Here is a 22,496-nt window from a genome sequence, read left to right as displayed (position 1 = left end):
TTTTGTGTGGCGGTCCTGCAGCCGTCCTGGGCCATCATTGGTTCGGAGGGGAGGAAATGGGGCTGTGGGGGTGAGGGGGTGGGGGGGTAGGTTGGTTTGGTGGTGCTGACAGCTCCTCCTCAAGGCATTCCACATCAATTGTCGTCTTCATCCTGCACGTTTTTCTTTTTCTTGCTCTTTGCTGCATCAAAACAACCCTCACCCCTCCCCTTCCAAAATGTTTTCAAAAAGAGGTTGAACATTCAAACTGGCGACATAAACTTTATTTACACAGGACTGGTGTGATGTGGAGACAGTGCACAGTGCAGCACACAGAGTAATTATTTACTGAATGGGGAATATTGGCCTGAAATGTACAAAGATCTAGTTTGGATTTTTGGGATTCTCTCCACTGCTGCCACAAAATAATGTACATGACTGTCAGCTGATATCTGTTCTGTATATAGAATAGTGCTGAGGCATTATGTAAAATATTTGAGTAAAGAAATTAATTTCTAATAATCCATAATAAGAATAAAATGATATGAATGAAACTGAAACTTTGTAGATATCATGTATGCACAACACAAAAGACTCCTCTTCTTCTACATCACACTGCTCACACTCTTTGCTTTTAAATGTGCTAACTTCAATAACCAGAGGAATCCCAGGTCACAACAATGCAACAAAGCTTTTATAATTTAACTGTAAGAATTTAAAAAATGCATATATATCAGTTTTTTAAAATTCTGATTATGTTCTTATGTTCTTTATTCTGAGAGCTCAGTAATTTCAAATATCTCTGTGTCTGCAGGATAAAAATGAAAATAGAGGTCACTGGACATGTACGTGTAATATCGTCCCTAACAGCACCTTTTCCAGTCAGCTAAGCTATGCATTTACACTCTAATCGCATCTGAAAAGGATCAAATTATAGTTTTATTAACAAACTTTTTAAACTGGGGAATTCATTCTGTTTGAATTATCCTGGTTATGTGAGACAAGGAGAGCAAAGCCAAATGGAGCATTTGAAGAATTTGGAGGATGCTGCCTTGCCCTGACAGAGGCAGACGTGGAGCTCTCTCCCCAAAGTGTGTTTTTGTGTGTTGGGTTCTGTATGGGAGGACGCCCTGAGGGCAGAAGAACCTGGAACATTAAGCCTCGCCATGGCAGCTCAGTGCAGCTCTGAGCCATGAGCTGCTCTGGCAGCTTGCCTGGGGTGGAGGTGGTGGTGACGGTGGCACAGGTTTGGAAAAGGCCCCTCAGCTCGCTCCTCTTCACTCTTCTGGGACACATGAACCCACTCCCTGTCCGAGCTGGTGGTGATGTTTTTTGTCGCTTTATTTTTGGAGTCACGTACGCCACAGAAGGGAAAGTTGGCCTGCGTGGCCTTTGTTTGACCGTGTTCATCCGGAACAGAGAGCAGCAAAAATCAAAACATTTTGGAAGATGGATGCAAATTATGAAGTCATGTTGGGCAGCTGAACAGTCTTGATGATGCAGACTGAAAATGTGTCAGCGTCCCTTTTGAAAACATCCCAAAATAATCACCTTTGGATGGGATGCCAGGTTGTCCTCAGCTCTTGGGAATTGAGTTGAAAAGCAACAAACAAACAGGATTTACATGACAGAAAATCTTCAAAAGGAGGCGAAGTCAGCGCTGTGTTTATGAGCCTCATGGTCCATACAAACAGGAGCTGTATGAGAGACCCCTTTGATTAGTGAATCTGCAGAGACAATAAGAGCAAAGCCCTCACCGGCCAGTTCAAGTTTTCAAGTTTTTCATCAACCACACATCAGCGAAGTGGCCAACAGGCCTTCACGTCTCAGCTTCTCTTAAGGTGTTGTCATGGTTACCTGTTAAAGGAGCTATTTGCGAGTTTTGCTATTGCTACATAGCCAACATTAGCATTAACAGCTGCTAATGCAAAAGTTTAGGAGATATGTTTTGAGTTCAGCATTACTCACCAAGTACTGTCTTCAGCGGTGGAAAGCAACAGAAATGTTTTTCTTCTAGTTCTATCACTTCTTTTCTTCTACTGAAGTGTCTCGCTACTTTCCGATAGCATCCAGTCTGCCCTGAAGACAGGGCATATTCTAACCTCTTGCATTGTAAATCTTGGCTCTAAACATGAAATCTAACAATTCCATACAGTGGCAGTCAGGAAGGGGATGTGCTATACTACTACTATGTTATGACACGAATGGTAAAAACTCTAAAAATGTGTGATATTTATGTTCACCAGTGAACAACTCAAATGAAAATATCTAGTATTCTTTATGTTTTCAGAACCTTGATGATGCAGAAATGACTCCCGCTCCTAAACAACTGAAGAAACAAACCTAGTATCTGGTGTAAAAAAAACACCCTGTGACGGACCCAGGACCATTGTTCTGGACTGCACCCAGGTGTGACCACAGCTTTCACACTTAAACAATTGTACCAAATTCTCAGGGCGACCAGCCTCAGGTTCAGTCAGCGTGTGTGTGAAAACGCCCTTAGAGAGCCATCACACCCACATTTCATTTTCTTGGAAGAGACATGTGTGCGTTTGATCCGTTAAGGTTCTCATATGCTAACCAGAGCTTAAGAACAAAGTCATTTAGAGACCAAATAAGCAAGGTTAGATGGTTACAACCAAAGCACAAGACAAAAAGAGCCACAGCCTTTTAGCTGCAACCTTCGTTAGCTTTCTAGCTATCGTCCAAACGTCCACTGGAAGCAAAACGTGCAGCTAACATCGAATTTGCAGGCTATGTGGCTAGTTAGCTAGCACACCGAACAGTTTAAAACACTCACTTTTATTACCTAGCAGTTTGGTTCTCTTCAACGCCACAACTAACAACACTTTTTATTCTTTGGGCTCCATTTGCAACACGTGTTGAATAAACATTAAGTGTTGGCAGGGACAGTCTTTTTTCTTTGGACTGGTGTTAAATATTAGTCTGTTACAGTGGTGTAGGTATGCAGGATGTGTTATTGCCTTTTGTTTCTTCTATGTCTTGTCTTGGTGTTTATAAAGCACTTTGAATTGCCTTGCTAGTGTACTGGTCAGGTTTTAAAAACAGGAATGTGCATGAAGATCTTTTCTAATTCCTGTGGCCTCTGGGCATCTGCAGCTATTTGGTTGAAAAGGGATAACTGCGACTCGGTGCCTGTTTTGGCTCAAACATTTACACAGGCCCGTCCGCTCAGAGGCTCGGAGGCCAAACGAGCATTTCTATATGTTAGAGAAATAAGGAGTAAGCCTGAAAATCCCTTTGACGTGATTTTTGAAAGGGACAGTCGGGGACATTTTGAGGCATCTGTGTTTTTGTGCCACCTGTATATGAGCATTGAAGTGACAAAGTATGGGCATTGTTCACACTTAGAGGATGGAAACGATACTTGATCTGAACACAGACTTAGTTTCTCTTTGTCTCTCTCCCTCCCTCTTTCTTCTCCTCTTCTGTCTTTTCCTCTTTCTCTCTCTCTCTCTGTCTCTTTCTCTTTGTAGTTAGAGCACCAGAAGCTGTGGAGAGAAGAGTCCAAGCCAGCCAACAAAGCTATTGAAGCATTACTCCCCCCTCCTCCTCCTCCCTCCATCTCTCTCTCACTCTCTCTCCCTCTCACTGTCTTTCTCTCTCTCTCCCTCTGTTCAGGCCTTGCTGTGTTTTTGGCAGTTACTACTGACCATCATGAACGTCATTGCCAATTTTTGTGAAAACTGGCACATATGGCAGCTGAAGTGCCATATGCCATACAGAATATTTTTTGGCCGTTTCCCCCATTTGTATAATCGCTGGATCCGGTATAAAAGTGGCTCATTATTAATTCATTCCTTCCCAGTTTTTTTTTTTTCCTTTTCAGTCCCCCTCTGTGTTTTTTCTCTTTTTCCTTCATTTTTTTCCAGGTCCATTTGATGTCTATGAGGACAGGAACGACAAGTTAATTTAACGTGCTGTATGGGGATTAAAGTGTTTGGTTAATTCAAAGCTAAATGTGGGGATTACTGCCAGTGCGGACGTTCATCTTCATGCATTAATCTTGTTTGTATCCTGCACTACTATGGCACAAATTAGATTTTAAATGCTTTACATCAGAACTAAATTGGTTTACTGTAACAACAAACCTGACTCTTGTGACATTTAGTGGCTGGAAAGAAAGTAATAAAATATTTTTTTCTTGAAGTGATTTACTTTGTTTGGTTGAGCCAACAGACAGTGTTCATTAAAGGATAGGCCTGGCTCTTCTATCTGTTTCTATTGTCTATTGAAAAGCCCAAAACAACAGTGTGAGTCGATCTCTTTGTGCTCTCTGATTTCTCTACACAGTCTGATGCACTCAGCCCTGAGCCCATTGGTTCCTACTGAAGATGTTAATGTTTAAAAACAAGTAACAAATGAACAATTTCATTTTTAAAAACGGTTCTGTAATTTACTAAAGCAGCTGGGGACTAATGCTACTTAAACAGGACTAAACAGTGCTTTTGTAGGGACTATTTTCAGCAGCGGATTAACAGACAGTTGGTTCTTTAGAGAGTATTTCTGGGCACCTGGGCAGAGTGTGTGGGCCTGTGTTTATTGTAGTGACGGGACATGTCATCAGGTTCAACAGTGTGGATAACTGATGTGATTTTTAAGTTTTTGGGCAACAGTGGAACTCTATATAGCTGTTAGCATGGTCAGTTCAGTGTTGGTTTGTCTTTTTATGGAATTCATTGATCTAAAATAAAAATACAGAATATCAGCTCCTCTGTCAGAGTCTTGGTTTTATTTTGTCTGTGTGTTTTTGTGTTGTTTAATCATCATCAGTTCCACACGAGCCAAAAAACCCAAACCACGTCACTTCCTGTGTGACAGAGGAGGACTTAAGCAGCGACTTCGAGAGCTATCCTGAACTGGCTGAAGGTTGAGTCACTGTTGTGTTGTATCATTGAGCGTGAGCAGCAGTGACTGACATTTATTTATCTAAACGTGTGATGAAATGAGCCAAAACCCCTTGGACGCAGAGAGGTCTTTTACCACTGCCTGTTCTTCCTCCCCTGTCTCACATGAACAGCTTTCACATTCTTCTTCTACTATCACAGGAATTGTTTCCTCATGTGTGTCTCTGTCTCTCTTTCTTTCACACACACACACTCACACACACACAAACATCCCACACTTCCTCTCTGCTCTTGCCTCAGAGTGGCTGCCTGTCTCTTCCCTCTCCTCTTCTGCCCTCCATTGGAAAGAGACTGGAAGGTCCACACTGCTGATCGTCCACCACCACGTCACGTCAGGGTTTTGGATCTTCTTCCTCGCATCTGGACTGTGTTTACAACAACTCAGCTCGGAGCCAGGGACTTCCTGTTGACTCAGCCAAACAATGATGATGTCACTAATAGATAATCAGGAGATACAGGGGCTGAGTCCAAAAATCACTTGTTCGCTCAGTCATCACATTATAAACACTTAACAGTTTCTTCCAGCAGGTTTCCAGCATTTTTGGTTTATAGCTGCAGTGACTCCTCGTCGTGCTGTGAGCTGTGGACAGTTCAAACACACTGAGTTTGATTTTTCAGACTGTTTTCGTTTGAACTCAAGAGGTGAAAGGAGGACAAAATGCACAGATAAAAAGAAAGAACATTTCTTATAGCTTTGTGCCGTCACTGTCACATAATGGAAACGGCTTTGTTTTCCTGTATTCAGGGATAAACAGGAGACACTGACTTGTTTCTACTTATTTCCAACAAGATGTGTAAAACATGCAACATAAAGATTAAAAGAGCAGAAATATTAGAAGCTAAAACTTACATTAGTACAAAAAGAAAACCCAACAACGTCACATTGCCTAAAAAAATATATATATATTTTCAATGACATTTCAGAGTGTCACCTTATTCTCATTTTACAACCTGATTATTTCAGCCAGAATAAACAAGGAGCTTCCTACTGCCTCATTTATTCAAGGCACTTTACATGAACAAAAAACTGGGCCTGGGATTATGGCCATGCTGCAAACGGACCATTGTTACAGCAAGTATTCAAGACGATGCTCAGTGATGCTGAGCTGTACTGTACATAAACAAGTCTCACACCTGGTTATTTAATCAAATCATCAAAAGCAAATCAGTGCACACATTATGGACTCAACATTTGTTTCTCCTTTGAGAGAATTTGTGAATTTCACAATCAGAACTTGGACGCTCAAAAATAAAATGGCGGAAAATAAAAATATTGTGGTCAATAAGAAATGATTTCAAACAGCTGGGATTACAGTTACACCCTGATGGTTTTTAATTCCACAACATCACAGCAGTGAGGCAAAATATGTGAGAAAGATCAGCTTCAATTCCTGTGCTAACACCAGCCTGACGTTTTTAAACTGAAATATTAAAGACTACTTTTAAAAAAGATTAAATACAACAACAAAAAATGTAGCTGAAGTCGACAGACTTGTATTTTCCTGTAGGAAAATATCATTATACATATATAATATATATCATGTAAATATCAACAATATCTGAATGTTATTTTAATTTGTTTTTATTTGCTTTACATTTCGATGCAGCCTGGTACAACCACAGACTTTTACTGAACTGACTGGGGCTGAATGCTTTGCTAAAAGGCACCTCAGTAATAGTAGGTCAGAACAGGTGGGAGGACAGGTGCAGAGTAGTGGGTTATATAATTACAGTAAAGCTTAGATGTGAAGTTCTCTTGTGAGGGAACAAAATCTTTCCTTTATCTTATGTGTGTATATATATTTGTGTGTGTGTGTGTGTGTTGGACCATAAAAAAAACATATTCATCTCCACGTATCAAAGTGGAGGGAGATTTATTAAACAGCTTTGTTGGAAACAATAACTGTCAACACGTCCACAGCTGAGGACTTTGACGTCTCGGTGAATAACTGTGTTTTTCGTGTGATGTGTTTACCCATCGAAGATCAATGCATTAGTCTCCCGAGCTGCTTTTTTTTTCCTCTGAAGCACAAAACATGGCTAATATTTGATGAGAAGTGGTGACAGGAAGACAATACGTCCGGGATGCGGCGCTGCCAGAGTCTGTCTGCTGAAATCCATTTGCAAAAAGCTTGTGTTGTGTCATTCCCGGGATGCGCTGAATGAAAGGAATTAACTTATCATGACTAGAGAATTTAGCATTACAAGGAGATTAAAGATAAAGTTTAGTTCAGAAGTTGCTCAGGTCTCTGTGAGGAAATATTCAAGACCGCCTGTTGATCCATGATAAAAATATGATCCTGTCAGAAAGTCTCTGTATAATTGATGGTGGGGCATTTATAAGCACAAGATTGTTCCCACAAGATGTTACATGACGGCGGTGAATTAATCATGGTGTGGGCATCAACCTGCTTTCCTCATGCACTATTTATTCAACAGGTAATCAGACCTGAAAGCAGCTTGTTAGACAGTTGCTGCAGTAAAAGCTAAAAGTGAAAAACAACTGTTCATAATGTCACTGCTGATTCCTTAAAGTTTGCTGCTAATTGTCCTGGTTGGACCTTTCCACTGTTTCTGCTGCTTCCTGCTGCTAAGATGAATTAAGGTGTTTTCTGTCGTGTTACTTGATAAAACACGACAGCTGAAGAGTTGTTATTTCTCTGATTGGACGTACAACACTCAGTGCAGCTTTGTGGATCTCGTCTACAGTTGTTTCCATTTTTGTGCCCGTTGTTCTGTCGTTATTTACTTTTTTTTGTCTCTGACACAGGAAGATAATGTCCATATTCTTAATCCCTCTTACAAAGCTCTGATTGACCTGGTTATTTTTACAGCAGCCTTCAATAAGAACAGACCTACCTGAATCACTGAAGAAGTCTGAGCGAATCAGAGACGTGGAGGAAGGCCTCATAGTTGTAGGTATCCATCTCTACTGCCAGACAAGAAAGTCAATATTAGAGGCTTTATTAAACCAACTATTTTTATGTGCAATTTCAGTGATTTTTAAATGTGCGAATGGCAACTACAGGTACAGTTTATGTTACAGAGAATTCCTGGTTTTTGCTGATTTACCACTGTATATTAGTTAATGCTTGGTTAATAAAACGTTTTACGACAAGACGCATAAAAGTTGAACATGCTACACCCCCATTCAGTCACTTTGCCCTGCTATAGAAAGGAATCACTACTTCCTGCAGTGCCACAAAACATTAGAAACCATGAAGTACAGTACTGTCTAACATTAATCTCAGTCATTCTCTTAGCATTCATGATGTTCACGTTCTTAGTTGTGTGTAGAACGTTTTTCTAACCAGGGAAACAGCGGAGGACCTTACAGCTCGATTCAAGACTTATTTCAGTGTAATTACTAGCGTGTACGTCAGCATGCTAACATTCAAATGCTACTCAAATGGTGATGCTATTGCTAGCATGCTAAATTTCAGTATGTCACATTAATTTAATTTACGTTTCAACGTTAACGTGGTTACATATTTTACTAAATGTTAGCCTGCTGAAATATTAAATTCATTACATTATCAATCAAATGTTAGCATGCTAACATTAGCACCTGGTTAATGCTGCGTGATCAGGACATAAACACTTTGATTTGAGGTTACTATCAGTTATTTTGTAACTGCAGGATTTAGGTTTGAATATCTGAGCCTTGTTCCATGTGGTGTCTCTTTTTAAACTCCTCCTCCGACTGTATCAGCATTTCAGCTTCTTTAGTTTCATATCGAAAAATCGAATTCATTCATGCATCATTCTGAAAAGCTCCAGTCCAGTTCCTCACTGATGAAATATGAGATTAACGACAACACGCTTGTTCCCTGGAATCTGCCTGAATGTGAGTGTGGACTGAGGGGAGTGGTGTTCAGGAAACAATACAGCTGTCAAATTATCCAGATGATACACAGACACACTCTCTGTCTGTAAACACACAGACATAAACACAAACCCTCCCAGCAACACCACACACTCTCTGTGAACACACACACATCTCTCCTCTCATTTCTTGCATCAGAAATATTCAGACTTGTTTGTTCAAACTGCACCGCTTTTATTTTCTCCTCTTCTTTCTCAGGATTTCAATTTTTATGGAAACATTAATATAAAATCTAAAAAGAGCAGAGAATCACTGATTAAATACTAATTTTATTTCTTTATAAAAACAGAGTGGTCGCACAATGAGGGCGTGGTAAAAAAGGATAACTAAAATCTGAATTTACTGCAATAACATTTTTAATAATACTAGTTAATTACTTGAATAACAAATTTAGCTAATTTTGCTTGCATTTCTATTGTGCACATTTTTGTATTTCACACTTTTTTCTGGTTAAATTAGTTTCCTGGAATTGTCTCAATATGAAATTAAGAAAAACAAAAATTTTAATTTTCTAAAACTTTCTTCATTTTATCCATTTTTTTCAGGAACTAGTGCTGCTTTTATTTTGTAATGATGTACAGCATCATAACTCTTCCCCGATTTTACATTAATTGTGCAAACAAATATTTATTTTCCTAAGTAAGGGAGAATATTCCAAAACCCAGAACAAGTAAGAGTGTGTGATTTTTACCAAACACAGTGAGAGGCAACAAACCAGCACTTCTCAGGAAGCTTTGGCAACCGCATTTTACCCTTCACGTGTTTGTATTGTTGAGGGAATTTGAGTGAATTTATTCCTGCTCCAAAAAATGTTCTTCTGAGCATCCACAGGCCATGTCAGCAGGCTTCAGCTGATCTATGCCTCAACTCAAATTTACCGGCTTCACCTCTGAAAACAGGAAGTTGTGAGGATGATAAACTGATCGCTGTAACACAGTGAGAAAAAGAACATTTGAACATTTCTTTCATGCCTTCTCTCTCTGAGGGGCCCATCACAAGGTCCCTGTATCCCTGCCTATGGCTCCTGCTCTGTGGCTGACCATGACCTTTGACCTTCCTGTACATGTATAGGGCAGCAATTAGCTCCAGTAAAACGAACATCCTTCTGGCAGAAGCTGTGGTGAAATAAAATTTGTATCACAGATTGTTAGTTTGTTTTTCAGTTGTACATAATTCACCGCACGCAGAATAAGTTCATTCAGATGAACCATCATGTTAAACTGTGAGGTTTAGTTGAACATAATAATTAATAAATATTTCTTGGCATTATTTATTCAGTGTTCTGGCAACAGAATTTTACACATTGAGAACAGTACAGTATCATTGATTTTTATTTTTTATTGTGGTAATTATTTGCTTATGGTTGTGTTTATTTATTTTTTAAATGTATGTATAAAACACACACACACACATTTTAAAAGTCATCCATCAGGGAGCTACGAGTTTGTATTTTAATTTTCATTTCTGTGAATAAACTGCAAACATTTCCTTTAAACTCGTCTTCAGACATAAGAAACAAATCAGATATGAAATTTGAAAATGAGAGTTGTAAGATATATTTATTTAAGCATACAGCACAGAATTCAGAATTAGTCTTTTAACTGTAGTAATTTGAGAGAAAAACCTCTCACCATCAGTGCTGTGCTGCACCTGACCTGTAGCTTTCCTTTCCATCAAAATACCCTCCATTCATTCGATGCAAATTATACACTGGCGCCCCCTAAATGAGCCTGAACACAGTACAGAGAGCAGCAGCAGCAGCAGAGGCAGAGATCCGCTGTGAGACTGCCGGGGATGCTCAGCCACTCTGGCCGCGTGTAGAGCAGGCTGGCACGGTGTGGAGCTCAGGGTGCCCCCCCGGTGCTGCTGCTGCTCTGGGTGTCAGAGTCCAAGAAGTATCTGAGATGTGGGTTAAAACCACAACGGAAGTCCGTTTAATTAGCATATATTTAAATACACCCTGAGCGTCACTGTGCGTAAAGTGGTTCACTTTTAAATAAGAAAATAATAATAATCCTAATAATAAAAATAACATTGATGATGATGATAAGAGGATGAAGAGGAGGAGTGCTCTGGTTCTCATTTTGTTTCAGCTGAAGTTGCACTTTTAATTCCCTGCTTTCCCCCCAACATCCAACTCCTTAAATGCCACTTTATTCTAATACAACCACCAACTATTGTGATTAGAATTAGAATAATAATGGGAGAGGGTGAGGGGGGTGGGGGGGGTCTTTATCCCTCTGCACGTCCATAAATCGCATCAAATGACAGTCGGCCAGTGAAGAGTTAAAGGGAGGAGACGGAGAGTGACACGCCTCATTGGGTAGATTATGTGCCGCAAACAAAAAGTGTGTGTCGGTGTGCCAGTCAGCCAGAGCATCGGGCCCCATCTGCACGCCTCTCTCTCCCTGTCTCCCTCTCCCTCTCTCTCTCTCTCTCTCTCGCTGTGTCTCCCTTTATCCGTCCAGCTCTCTCTACCCCGCTCGGTCACTGCCCGTGTCGGCGAGTATCTGCAGCAGCAGCACTGTCACTTTCACCACACCAGGGAGGGGGGGGAAATGTACTGACACTACGGACCAGACCGGGAGCGCATCACCATCTCCATCACCTCCATCACCGTCACCACATCCCCCTGCTTGTTTTCGGGGCTTTTTTTCTCTCCGGGGGTGCAAACGGGCTTTGATTCGCAGCATCGCTCACAATTCGTTTGTGGATTATTGTTCCTCCTCATCGACGGAAAGGTAGGTTTGTGAAATGCAGAGCTGATGAGCGGTTTGGATAGTTTTAGAGGAGGAGATGGGGACGGTTTCTGGGTTTGTTTTTGCGCGGCACATGCAGCCACACATCCTGCAGGCGCTGAAAGCGGCGCAGAAAGAAAGAAAGAAAAAAAACCCAAACGCAGATGTTTGAGCGCCGCGGACAAAACCCGCAATTCAGTCTCCGCGCTGATTTAGGACAGTTTTCAGCCTGGCACGGCTTTAGCAGATGGGTTAAACACCCCCCCACCCCACCCCAATCTCTGCTCACCCCCACCCCACCCGCAGTGGGTTTGGATGGGAGGGTGGCTGCTTCCCTGCAGTTTATGGATGTGCAAACATTCCGCTCTTTATCTCTTTTTCTTCTTATCTGAGCCTGACCGTGACTCATATCATGCATCGGATATTTTGTGTGGCTTTCCTCCGTATGAAGTGACTGTTTGTGTTCCTCTGAACATAAAGGGCTTCTGTATGGCACCGGAAACTAATTGTTTAGGCTCGCAGCGCAGCGCTAAGAGCCGCTTTGGAAAAGCTCCCCTCTGCACCGTGCGCAAAATGTTCTCCACAGAACCTCTGCGCTGCTGTTGAGCCTCTTAGGAAGGTATGAATGCTCCAAATCAGCGGGATTAAAACACGATTTATATTCAGAACTATTCTAGATTATTTAATCAGATTTTTCTCGTTGAATTAAACAAGTCAAAGAGGGGAAAAGGAGCTTTAACAGAGGAGAGCCTCGCTGTTTCAGCGCGTGTATTCACAGAACAACAGCCGATATTATGGATGGACAGATGATAGCTCATCATCATTACAGAGAAGCTGTTAATATCAGCCTCTTTATATCTGAGGTGGATCACTGAGATGCGTAAAGAGATGCGCAGCTTGCGCAGAAGAAATCTAACTTTTGGTCCAACAGTGAATTTCTTTAATTTGATTTCTCTCTCCTGGTGAACAGTTGACTGTATTTTGCGCACGCTGTGTTCAGTAGAGATTGTTTGAGTTGTTCCTGGTGATTAACAGGAGAATTCAAATGAAAATGACTGAATAGAGACATGAACTCTCTCAGTGCTGTAGGCCCAAAGAGCAACAGCAAAGAATTATTACGGATTCTGTAATGTTGAGTGTTAAAAATATTTTGTGCAACAATAATGTAGGACACCCTGAAATCTGAGCATTTCAACTGTCTTACTTTTTTTTTTTTTTTTTTAAAGGAAATCCATCTTTTTCTCGGTCAGAGCAGTGTGACCGCGTTCAGCGCCATCATCATCATTATTATTATTATTATTATTATTTCATTCTCTCATTTAAAAACAGGTTTTTGCGGGCTGCTCTGTGAGTGTAATTTAGGGCTGAATGTGTGAGTATCAGGTGCAGGTTTCCGCGCTCAGTTTGTGCTGAATTGAAGGGCGGTGTGAATGAGGGAGGAGAGGAGAGAGAGAGCCGTCTAAACACACACATTCAGAGGTTAGAAAAGGGAGAAAAGAAATAATTAACTGGTCGTGCTGCTTTAATTACAGTCTCAGAGGGGAAAGTGGTGGATTATGGTAATGAGGCGACATACGCTGCCGCTTGTAGAAAGGAGAGAAAGGTTGGCTGACATGAAATCACTGACTTTGACAGTCCACTTGAAACCCATTGGACATGCTCTCTCCATTGGACATGCACAGACCCCACCAGCTCCCACTCACTCTTATTCTGGTTCTACAGCGACCACCGTCCACAAATAAACATGTCACAGCAAAACTATAAACTCCTAACGTTAGATTAATGTTACATCTGTAGAATATAGAGGGATAAAAACATCCTGTAAAGAACCATGATGTCTTTATGAAATCGCTCTAAGGATCACGGAGACTTTACAGGTCACTTCAGGAATATTATAGGATTTTGTCGCTTATCATGACAATTACAGCTCAACAGACGAGGCTCAGGGAGCCCCGTAGAGGCCTGCTGATGTATAATATTAATGTTATATAATATGAATATTAATCATAATAATTAATACAGAAAAAATCTGTCATAATCCAACACATCAAGAATAATAAAAAATAAAGGTTTAAGTTCCTCACGTTTTTTTCCAAATAGGCTAAATAATAATAAACACATAATAAATAATTACAATAAATAACAACAATAATAATCATAATTATTATTATTATTTCAGGTGGACTATGATCTTCTTCATTTTTATTTGCTATTTAACTGACAACATTGGGAAACCGTTTCATCAATATGCTGAAGGTGATGCCGTCATGAACTTATTACGGGGTTTGAATTAATTAGAAAGCCAGGCCAAAAAAAAAAAAAAAAAACGGGCTCCCAAACGACGCCCATGACAGCTGGTTTAGCCAATCTGTCTAGGAAGAGATTTATTTCCTATCAGCAGGGACAGCGGAGGTAAAACCACAGAACAACCGGTTTACACACGGTTAGCTCTAAATTTATGGTTTATGGTCGGTCGATAAAAAAACCAACCGAAAAACAAACATGGGATAAAAAGATGCTTTTAATGTGACACAGTAGATTTTCCTAGTCCTTTCTGTACAGGGTCTCTGAGGTCTGTTTTTCCCGTGTCTCCGCAGTGTGAAATGGAGGAGTCCAGCTCTCAGAAGTTGGTGTGGGATGGGGACGCCAAAGCGGTCCAGCAGTGTCTGACAGACATTTTTACCAGCGTCTACACGACGTGTGACATCCCAGAGAACGCCATTTTCGGGCCTTGTGTGTTGAGCCACACGTCGCTGTATGACAGCATCGCCTTCATCGCTCTGAAATCCACCGACAAGCGCACAGCACCTTACATCTTCAGGGTGAGTGGGTCTGCATTTTTTATTTTTCTCCCTCATTTTCTTTATAATAGACCCCATATTTAATTTTCAAAGACCGTTAACATCTTAACAGGCCTTTCAAAATCCATTTTATTCTGTCTTTATGCTTTTTTTGCTGTGAAACTCCACATATATTTAATGTGTTACTGCAAATGAAGACACATTTATTCTATTTTGACGAGGCACCACTGCAGAAAGAAGCTTTTTTTAAATGACCACGCATTAGCAGCAATACTACAATATCATGTTTGTAGATTTAAGTAGGGAGTTTTTTTTTTAATGGGTCATTCAGACTGCTACATTATAAAAATCTTATTTTCTACAACAAGGATCTGTTAATGCACTGGCATAATTTTATTTCTGTTGAAAATGCATTTATTAAAAAAATATCTAAGGATTATTAGTAATAGTTAATATTCGGTTTGTGGGGTTTGGTTGAGATTATATGTACTTATTTTCTGTATTCTCATTTACTTGAATCTAAAAAATAAGATTCTGAGGTGATAAATTTGCCTGGAAACTTTGTTAAATTAAATGTGAGTTGCTGCACTGTAGTAATAACTCTAAATGTGTGTGTGTGTGTGTTGTACAGGTGGACACCTCAGCAGCCAACAGCACCTCAGAGGGCCTGATGTGGCTGCGGCTGGTCCAGTCCGCCCGCGACAAAGAGGAGCAGAACCTGGAGGCCTACGTGAAGAACGGCCAGCTCTTCTACCGCTCGCTCCGCCGCATTGAGAAGGACGAGGAGCTGCTGGTCTGGTACGGCAAAGACCTCATCGACCTGCTGCTGCTCAGCTCCAGCAGAGCACCTGCCAAGAGCAAAGGTGAGTCAGTGGAAATCACATCCTTAGTACAACTGTGTTGTAGCTGTGATGGCTGCCTGGTTCAACCACCAACATTATCACATTATCATTTGTTCTTTTACAGTGTTTATTTTACTTCAAAATCACATATACGTTAGCTTTAATTTATTTTGGAAATGCATTTGTTTTGGAATTGGTGAATTTGTAACATAATCGCTTGCATATTTGAGTATAATGGTGCTCCAAGAACAAATGTGCAGACTTCTGGATGATCTGTGATAACGTCTGAATTCAAATTTAGTGCAAAGTACACAACAAAGATTCTAATTCTTTCACTATTATCAGACACCACACATAAGCAGGATAGTTCTAGGATCGTCTCTTTGTGTCAGAACTAATTTCCATCTCCCTTCTGCCCAGGTTCGTCCCACCACTCGTGTCCAGACTGCAGCCAGCGGTTCCAGTTTGAGTTTCCATTTTTGGCCCACCTCCGGTTCCGCTGCACTAAGAGACTGCAGAGCATCACGGGGGCTGACGAGGAGTCCAGCAAAGAGAGCAGCACAGAGCGACCGAACACAACCCCGACCAGGACCAGTCCGAAGCTGGGCCGCTCTGAGGGCTTCAGCAGCCCTCAGGACAACAGCAAACCCTCCACAGACTTTCACAACCTGGCCAGGGATCTAGAGAACAACCGGACCAGCCCACCGAGCGACAAGGAGGCTGAGATCTGCAGCGAGAGCTCGGGGAAGAGGAAGTTCTCAGAAATAGAGGACAGGGAGTGCAGAGGGCCCAGCCTTCCACAGACCAAGTCTAAAGACGAGCTTGCGACGTCAGCGCAGAACTACAGAGGAGCGTATGGCCTTGAGGAGAACCACAGGTCCTTTACCCCTCCAGGTCCCACAGAAATGGGGGAGGGCAAGCGCAGCGCCTTCACTGAGGTCAAGAAGTCAGCTCAGAACCTCAAACACCACAGCAGCAACAAAAACCTCCAGAGCTCCAACTCTGAAAACAAAGATGGAGGTCGTCCCAGCAGCAATCCATCAGAGAAGCACCTCAACATCAGGCAGGTGCTGTCGGAGACCCAGCCGCCCCAAACCTCACCCATGGGCAGCGCTTTCACCTCCGTTGGCCAGCAAGGTGGCAGCAGTGGTGGAGAGAGGAAGAGCGCCTTCAGTCAGCCATCTCGCTCCTCCTTCTCCCAGATCTCACCACTGGTGATGCCACCCAAGCTGCTGGACTGCCACCCAGCGGTGGGCGACACCATCTCCTCCTCCAGACTTTACCAGGCCGACCACCTTGCTGCCAAGCTGCAGGGTGCAGAACTGGGCGCTAACTGCCCCGTGCCGGGCGGCATGGCCAAGCAGAATCCCTTTGTCTACGCCACCACCTTCTGGCCCAAGAACTCCGGACCTATCCAGCTTCAAATGCCCTCGGCGCTCACCCTCCTGCCGCCCTCCTTCACCTCCCTCTGTCTGCCAGCACAGAACTGGTGCGCCAAGTGCAACGCCTCTTTCCGCATGACCTCGGACTTAGTTTATCACATGCGATCCCACCACAAAAAGGAGTATGCCATGGAGCCTCTGGTCAAGCGGCGGCGCGAGGAGAAACTCAAGTGCCCAATTTGCAACGAGTCCTTCCGGGAGAGGCATCACCTGTCACGTCACATGACCTCCCATAACTGACTTTTAAAGACTGACAAGGAAGGAACTTTTGTTTAACAAAGAGGGACTGTGACCCTGCCTGGATTTAAGCACTCCGACTGGAGATAGGCCACATAAAAATACAAAAACACCCCTTGCACTTGTTTTCACTTTGGACTTTAATCTTCTAATTCCTTTTCGGTCTGTTTACTTTTTCTCCCCTGTACAAAATGTCATGTTTTGGGTGTATGCAAATGCGTTTTGACTTCAAAAATGAATCTATTTATGAAGCACTAAAAAGTTTGAGAATAAGGGAAGATTTAAATATGTGTAAATGTACAGTAAGTTGTATTTTATATCATAGAAATGCAAATATAGAGAAGAAATACAGATGTAGTCACACGTCATGGTTTACAACAGCAAGTTTTTTCATGTCTACGATGAATATGGACACAAATTGGGGATATTATGTCAGACTATATTTCAGAGTGCATGTAATATTAAATAATATTGATTTAAGATGCAGTCTATACATTACAATGTACATAATTTGTTTTATTTGAAATACAAAGTGTAATATTTTGTGTCAGTGGGGAATAGTTTCAGTGTTTCTTCCTTTTGCGGAAATTTACTACTTGATAGTTTATCTAATCATGTTGAATGCATTGACAATAAAATAGCTTTATTTTCAACTCTGGCCTTCCTGGATTTTTTTTTTTTTAAACTGGAACTGAAATATATAATTCCTTGATTATTGATGCCATAATTCTTCATCTTGCATTTATAAAATAACAAACATTTGTGATTTTTATTATTATGAAAATTTAATAGGTATAAATCCCAAAAATCAAATATTTTTTAAGACCTAATTTTATTTCTGATTATTTACAATTAATTACTACCTATTGTTTACAATAAATACAATAAATAATGACAGAAGATCTATGGTTAATATGGTTATTGCATAATAATTTCCGATTAAATATACACGCAGGAAACACTGGATTCCATCGGATTTATTGTTATCATTATTATTATTATTATTGTTATTATTATTATTGACATGCGGATTTATTAAATGTCGACCGCATTAATCCCTGCGCTAATGAAGTTTTCCCCTGAGAGGCTGCTTTGATTAGTGTATTAAGAAAAAGGCTGGGAAAAATCTCATATTGGAAAATTAAATGTTTGATATTGTTTAATCTTTAAAATACGTGATACGGGCCTGGAATTTTCGGAATGTGGGTTTAAAAACACGGGAATTTTTTTCTAATTGGCTCAGATTTTCAGTTTTTAGTGGCAAAAAATAGAGAAATGACTGTCGGGTAATCACAGAGAGCGAATAAAACGCACAGAAAGTCTGCAGTTTGGATTCATTTCTAATTAAAAAATTTGATTATTTTTCATTTGTAGAATAACAACACGAGCCATGAAATAAAAATGCACACACGCGGCTTTCACTACAGTTCACAAAATAAACACTTCAAAGAAATCATCCGGTTTTTGTCCGGTTTTTTTAAAAATGTTTGACACACTCTTCTAACCTGCGGTGAGGACAAAGAGCTGTACAGACGCTGCAATAAATACAGACTGAATATCAATAATCTTCCATCCGTCTGTGACCTTAATTTGTAAAAGCTTTCAGATGAAACTCTGAGACAAAGGCAGCAACAATCAGCAGACACTTTCCTTATTACACTGTTTTCTATAAACAACAAAGACTAGAAAAGTGCGGGGGAGTCTGTGGCTCAATAATCACCGTTTACTGCTAATGACATAATTGCATGATTAAAAAACACGAATCAGTACGACCGGGTGGAGAATGTGTGTCAGGACAGAAAAGCCGAGAGGAAACGTGGAAAATGGTTCAACAGCGCCATCAAGTGGTCGACATGCAAACTACAGCACAGAGGAACTAACTGAGGCCACAGTGAACTCATCTGAGGTGGACGTTTTACAGCAGGTGGCTCCTTTTTTTTTACCCGTCACCCTCTCATTTTGACCGAGAGATTTTACGGCTGAAAACAATAATGTGTACTGGAAATAAATAGTTTAGTTTATATAAAATATAATACAATTTCAGAGGTATATTTTCATACAAGTCTCTAAGTAAATAGAAGCTACCACTATTAATCATGATAAAGTGAATTTAAAGTCATCTTCAAACTCAATAGACGGTGAAATAAAAAAAATATTTATTCACATATAAATCTGTTAATTTGTGGGTCAGAAGCAACCAAGAATAAGGTCAAAGGTCACAAACCTAGTTTTATAGGTTTTTAAGGTTCATTTAAAACTGTGATCACTCAGTTTACTTCACTGTCATTTTTCAGTGACAACTAAAACAGTTCCAACTTCTAAATACAGGCTTTTTCCAGTGCTTTCATTTATATCACATGGTGTTCATCTGTTTTAAGTCCACACAGACAAGAAATCCTATAAGTGCCATGGATGAATAACAGTATAGGAGCTACTAAGCTTGCTTGTCGTGACAACTGAGCAAACTCCATCTGCTGTTTGAGATTCATCAGTAATATTATGACTGGATTAGTAAAATAATCCAGGCTGAAATCTGCAGAAAAAGATGGTAGGTTGATCTTGAGTGTGAGGTTGAAGACACAAATTTCAAGGTAAAGAATAAAATTTCTTGTTATGATTCTGAACAAACCACTGTATCCTGAACAAACAAAAACAAACATGAGAACAGAACTAAGAGCTTGGATGACTTCTGAGTGAACTCACCAAATTTCAAACCTACATATTTTCACTCTTACACTTTCTTTACATGCAGATATTTTGGTCCTTGGGTTATATGATAGCTAAAACTATCTGAAACATCTGCTGCTGCTCAAATACAGAGGATAAAACTTAGTTTGTTGCACTCACAGTGCAGATATAAAATCAAATTTACCTCCATTAGAGTGGATGAGTGGGAGGTGCTCTGGACACTTTAGGCCACTAATAGCTGGATCACTTCTACGACTCTCACCTGGTTGAATCATCATTAGAAAAGATAAACAACTGCACTATGGCTCTTTCATAAAAAGCCAAGGTACAAGACTGAAAACTCCTAATCACTGAGTTTAAAGTCTGTTACATGCAGCTCTAACAGTGAGCTGAAACAGAAGATTACACTTTGTATAAACCTGAAATGAGACTAATCAGGTCACTCTCAGATTCTGGGGCTGTTAATGATTGCAGCAGTTAAGGTGTATTGATTTGTTTCCGATCATAATCACAAATTTTTCTGAATATGCTGCAGCTCTCATTTCTCCCTCGCAGTAGCAGCTGAGGCTTTTGGGTATTGTAGTATTTAGAGCCAACCTTCGTACCAAGCTAACAGAGGCAAAAGTTGAAGTGATTAAAACTAATGGCCAATCAATCAACAGGAATAAGATGGTAAAATATGTGATTTTTGGAATATGAGTGAACAGATTCCTTTAATCTGACCTGAGGCTCACAGCACAGGAAGAAACACCACAACTACAGCCGAAGCACACTGAGTTCCAGCTAAGAGCATATATGACACATGCTAGCAGAAGATAAGAAACACATAAAGAGGTCGTGGTTGAGAAGGAGTGGGTACAGCACGGCGCCATGATGCTCACATGATGATTAATTACAGCACCGGTGCACATGTCCGCACGTTACATCTCATCTCACATCAACACACACCTCCCATGTCAGCAATCCAAACAGGTCAATCTCACCACCAAGGCATGTGATCGAGGAGAGAGGAAGGCATTGCTAACCATCACCCTTCTCTCCCTCTACACACACACACACACATACTCCTGTGATATTTAGTGCCCTCATGCTTTGCCGCTTGTGTCATCGTCCCTTTTGTGCCCCAACTTCACCCCACCCAACACATTTGTCACTGCATCACTCAGCGCAGAGCGGCGTGGGACAGTTTATATCTCTGCTAAGCTGGCACTTCCATTTGGCCCTCTGCCCCGGTCACACTACATTTTTACATTTCAGGCATTTAGCTGACGCTGTTTTCTGCAGCGAGTGAGCAGCGAAGTGAGCGAGCAGGTAAAGAAACCTCAGACAGATTCAGGGTCTTTCAGGAAACATGGCCGCAATTTGCCGGGGAGATTTCTTGGTTAGTGTAGGGGCACAAGAATTGTTACACCACCTCAACTGTGTGACTGTACGACTATAAAGTGTACACAGAAGACAAACAATGACTTTCAAAACATGCAGCTAATATAAAACCTCAAGTTAGCAAAGAGAAAGCAAAATATACTTCAAGATCTGCCTCATCACTGCCCACAGGTGCATGAATAGTTTCTCCATGTCATTGTGAGAGGCCAGTGTCCTGTGTGCAAACATACAAAAGTAAGACAAAACTTCTGTTGGCTATTGCCGCTGTACAACTTGGTGCCATTACTATGGCAACAAGAGTGCCTGTCTTTTTTATAGATGCGGAGGATCAGTTAGAAAAGGACACAACCTGAGGAGTTGAGCTCAGCAGGTGAAAAAGAAAACATTTCAACACTTCCTTCAGGTGGAAAGATATTGGAAAGCCATGCAGGAGCTGCTGATGTGGTGGATTAACCTAAGTATTGTGACGTCCTGGCCAAGCTTGGTCAGATTCAATACATTTAACATGCTACTGATGTGAAATTAAGATGTTTCTGGCACAAAGTCTCATGTCTCATACCTGTTAAAGCAAATAAGTAGCTTAGTAGCTGGTTTGGTTTGTAGCTCAGGTGGGGTGTTATGGCATATGTGAACTGTCCCGGTAAGAAGTAATGTGAGTTTCAGGCATGTACTGTAATTTATTGCTTTCACAGTGTAACACACAAACAGCAAATCGACTTTTAGAACAAATAGTTTATATTTTGGGGAAAAAAGTGTAATTTTCTACAGCTAGGTAGCTTGCTAGCTAATTTGGCATTCACGCACATTGCTAATTAACTAGTTATCAAACTAATATAGCCTCATCACTTCTCTTCTAACCAAATATTAATTTTACCACAGACACTGAAAGCAACCTGTTGTGACAACTTTAGTACTGTTAGGTAGCTAGCTACTCCCAAACCACCGGGATTTCCTGATTTATAAATTAAGCACTGCTAGCAAGCCTAGATAGCTAGTTAGCAGAACAGTTTTAATTTGTAAATGGGTGGGCGGTAGCTAGCTAGCTACCCTTGACCCACCGGAACAGGTAAGCTATCTACTAATAGCTAACTAGCTATTAGCGAACTAGTTATTAGTAATATAACAGTTGATGAAAGTGCCTGAATGCCAAATCAGCTAGCAAACTACCTAGCTTTAGAAAAAACGTTAAGACAAACGTTTCCCCACTGAATATTGCGTTAGCTAACAGTGGCTAACTAGTTAGCTAGCTAGTTTGGTAACGTTTAGCTGAGGAACTGCTGTCCCACAGACTGAACGGACCAGTTCAACAGATATATGATCATGGTAAATATGTTAATATGTGTCTAGATTTACAGTAAAATGTTACTTACTGCCGGTAGGCTCTTCTCTTCTCTATCTTCGACCATCAGATGCGACAGAAACAAGTTGTAACTGGCTGAAGTCAAGTCTCATTTGGTGGATCGATATCGGTAACATTAACCTGATAGATGTGGCGGCAGCCTGGGAGGGCTGAGAGGGAAAGAATTACAGAGGTCCTCCCCTCGGCGACCTTATATCCGGCAACATGGGTGT

The 22,496-nt window shown here is 40.9% G+C and overlaps 1 protein-coding gene and 1 long non-coding RNA gene across 3 annotated transcripts; one reads left to right on the top strand and one right to left on the bottom strand.

The window, feature by feature from the left end:
* Positions 1-5,733: 5,733 nt before the first annotated feature.
* Positions 5,734-22,456, bottom strand: LOC108887139 (uncharacterized). Its single transcript, XR_001961555.2, has 4 exons — positions 22,295-22,456; positions 14,972-15,180; positions 7,767-7,839; positions 5,734-7,065 (listed from the first exon to the last, which is right to left on the bottom strand). It is a non-coding gene; the product is annotated as an uncharacterized LOC108887139 (long non-coding RNA).
* On the top strand, positions 11,026-17,506 carry prdm8b (PR domain containing 8b). Of its 2 annotated transcripts, none has more exons than XM_018682325.2 (4): positions 11,026-11,534; positions 14,129-14,353; positions 14,964-15,195; positions 15,595-17,506. In XM_018682325.2, exons 2-4 carry the CDS (start codon positions 14,135-14,137, stop codon positions 16,854-16,856), a joined length of 1,713 nt encoding a protein of 570 aa, XP_018537841.1. In that variant the 5' UTR covers positions 11,026-11,534; positions 14,129-14,134; the 3' UTR covers positions 16,857-17,506. The 2 variants fall into 2 exon arrangements, with proteins under 2 accessions (XP_018537841.1, XP_050930891.1); XM_051074934.1 differs by lacking the exon at positions 11,026-11,534 and adding an exon at positions 11,553-12,150.
* Positions 22,457-22,496: the final 40 nt, after the last annotated feature.

The sequence above is a fragment of the Lates calcarifer genome, linkage group LG13 (genome assembly GCF_001640805.2).
Source record: "Lates calcarifer isolate ASB-BC8 linkage group LG13, TLL_Latcal_v3, whole genome shotgun sequence".
Taxonomy (NCBI): Eukaryota; Metazoa; Chordata; class Actinopteri; family Centropomidae; genus Lates; species Lates calcarifer.
This window is presented reverse-complemented; position numbering and strand designations above follow the sequence as displayed.

Coding starts and splice junctions, on each gene's coding strand:
- prdm8b (XM_018682325.2), top strand. CDS start 14,135: ATGGAGGAGTCCAGCTCTCAGAAGTTGGTGTGGGATGGGGACGCCAAA. Junction 14,354..14,963: donor CAGCACCTTACATCTTCAGG/GTGAGTGGGTCT, acceptor TGTGTTGTACAG/GTGGACACCTCAGCAGCCAA. Junction 15,196..15,594: donor AGCACCTGCCAAGAGCAAAG/GTGAGTCAGTGG, acceptor CCTTCTGCCCAG/GTTCGTCCCACCACTCGTGT.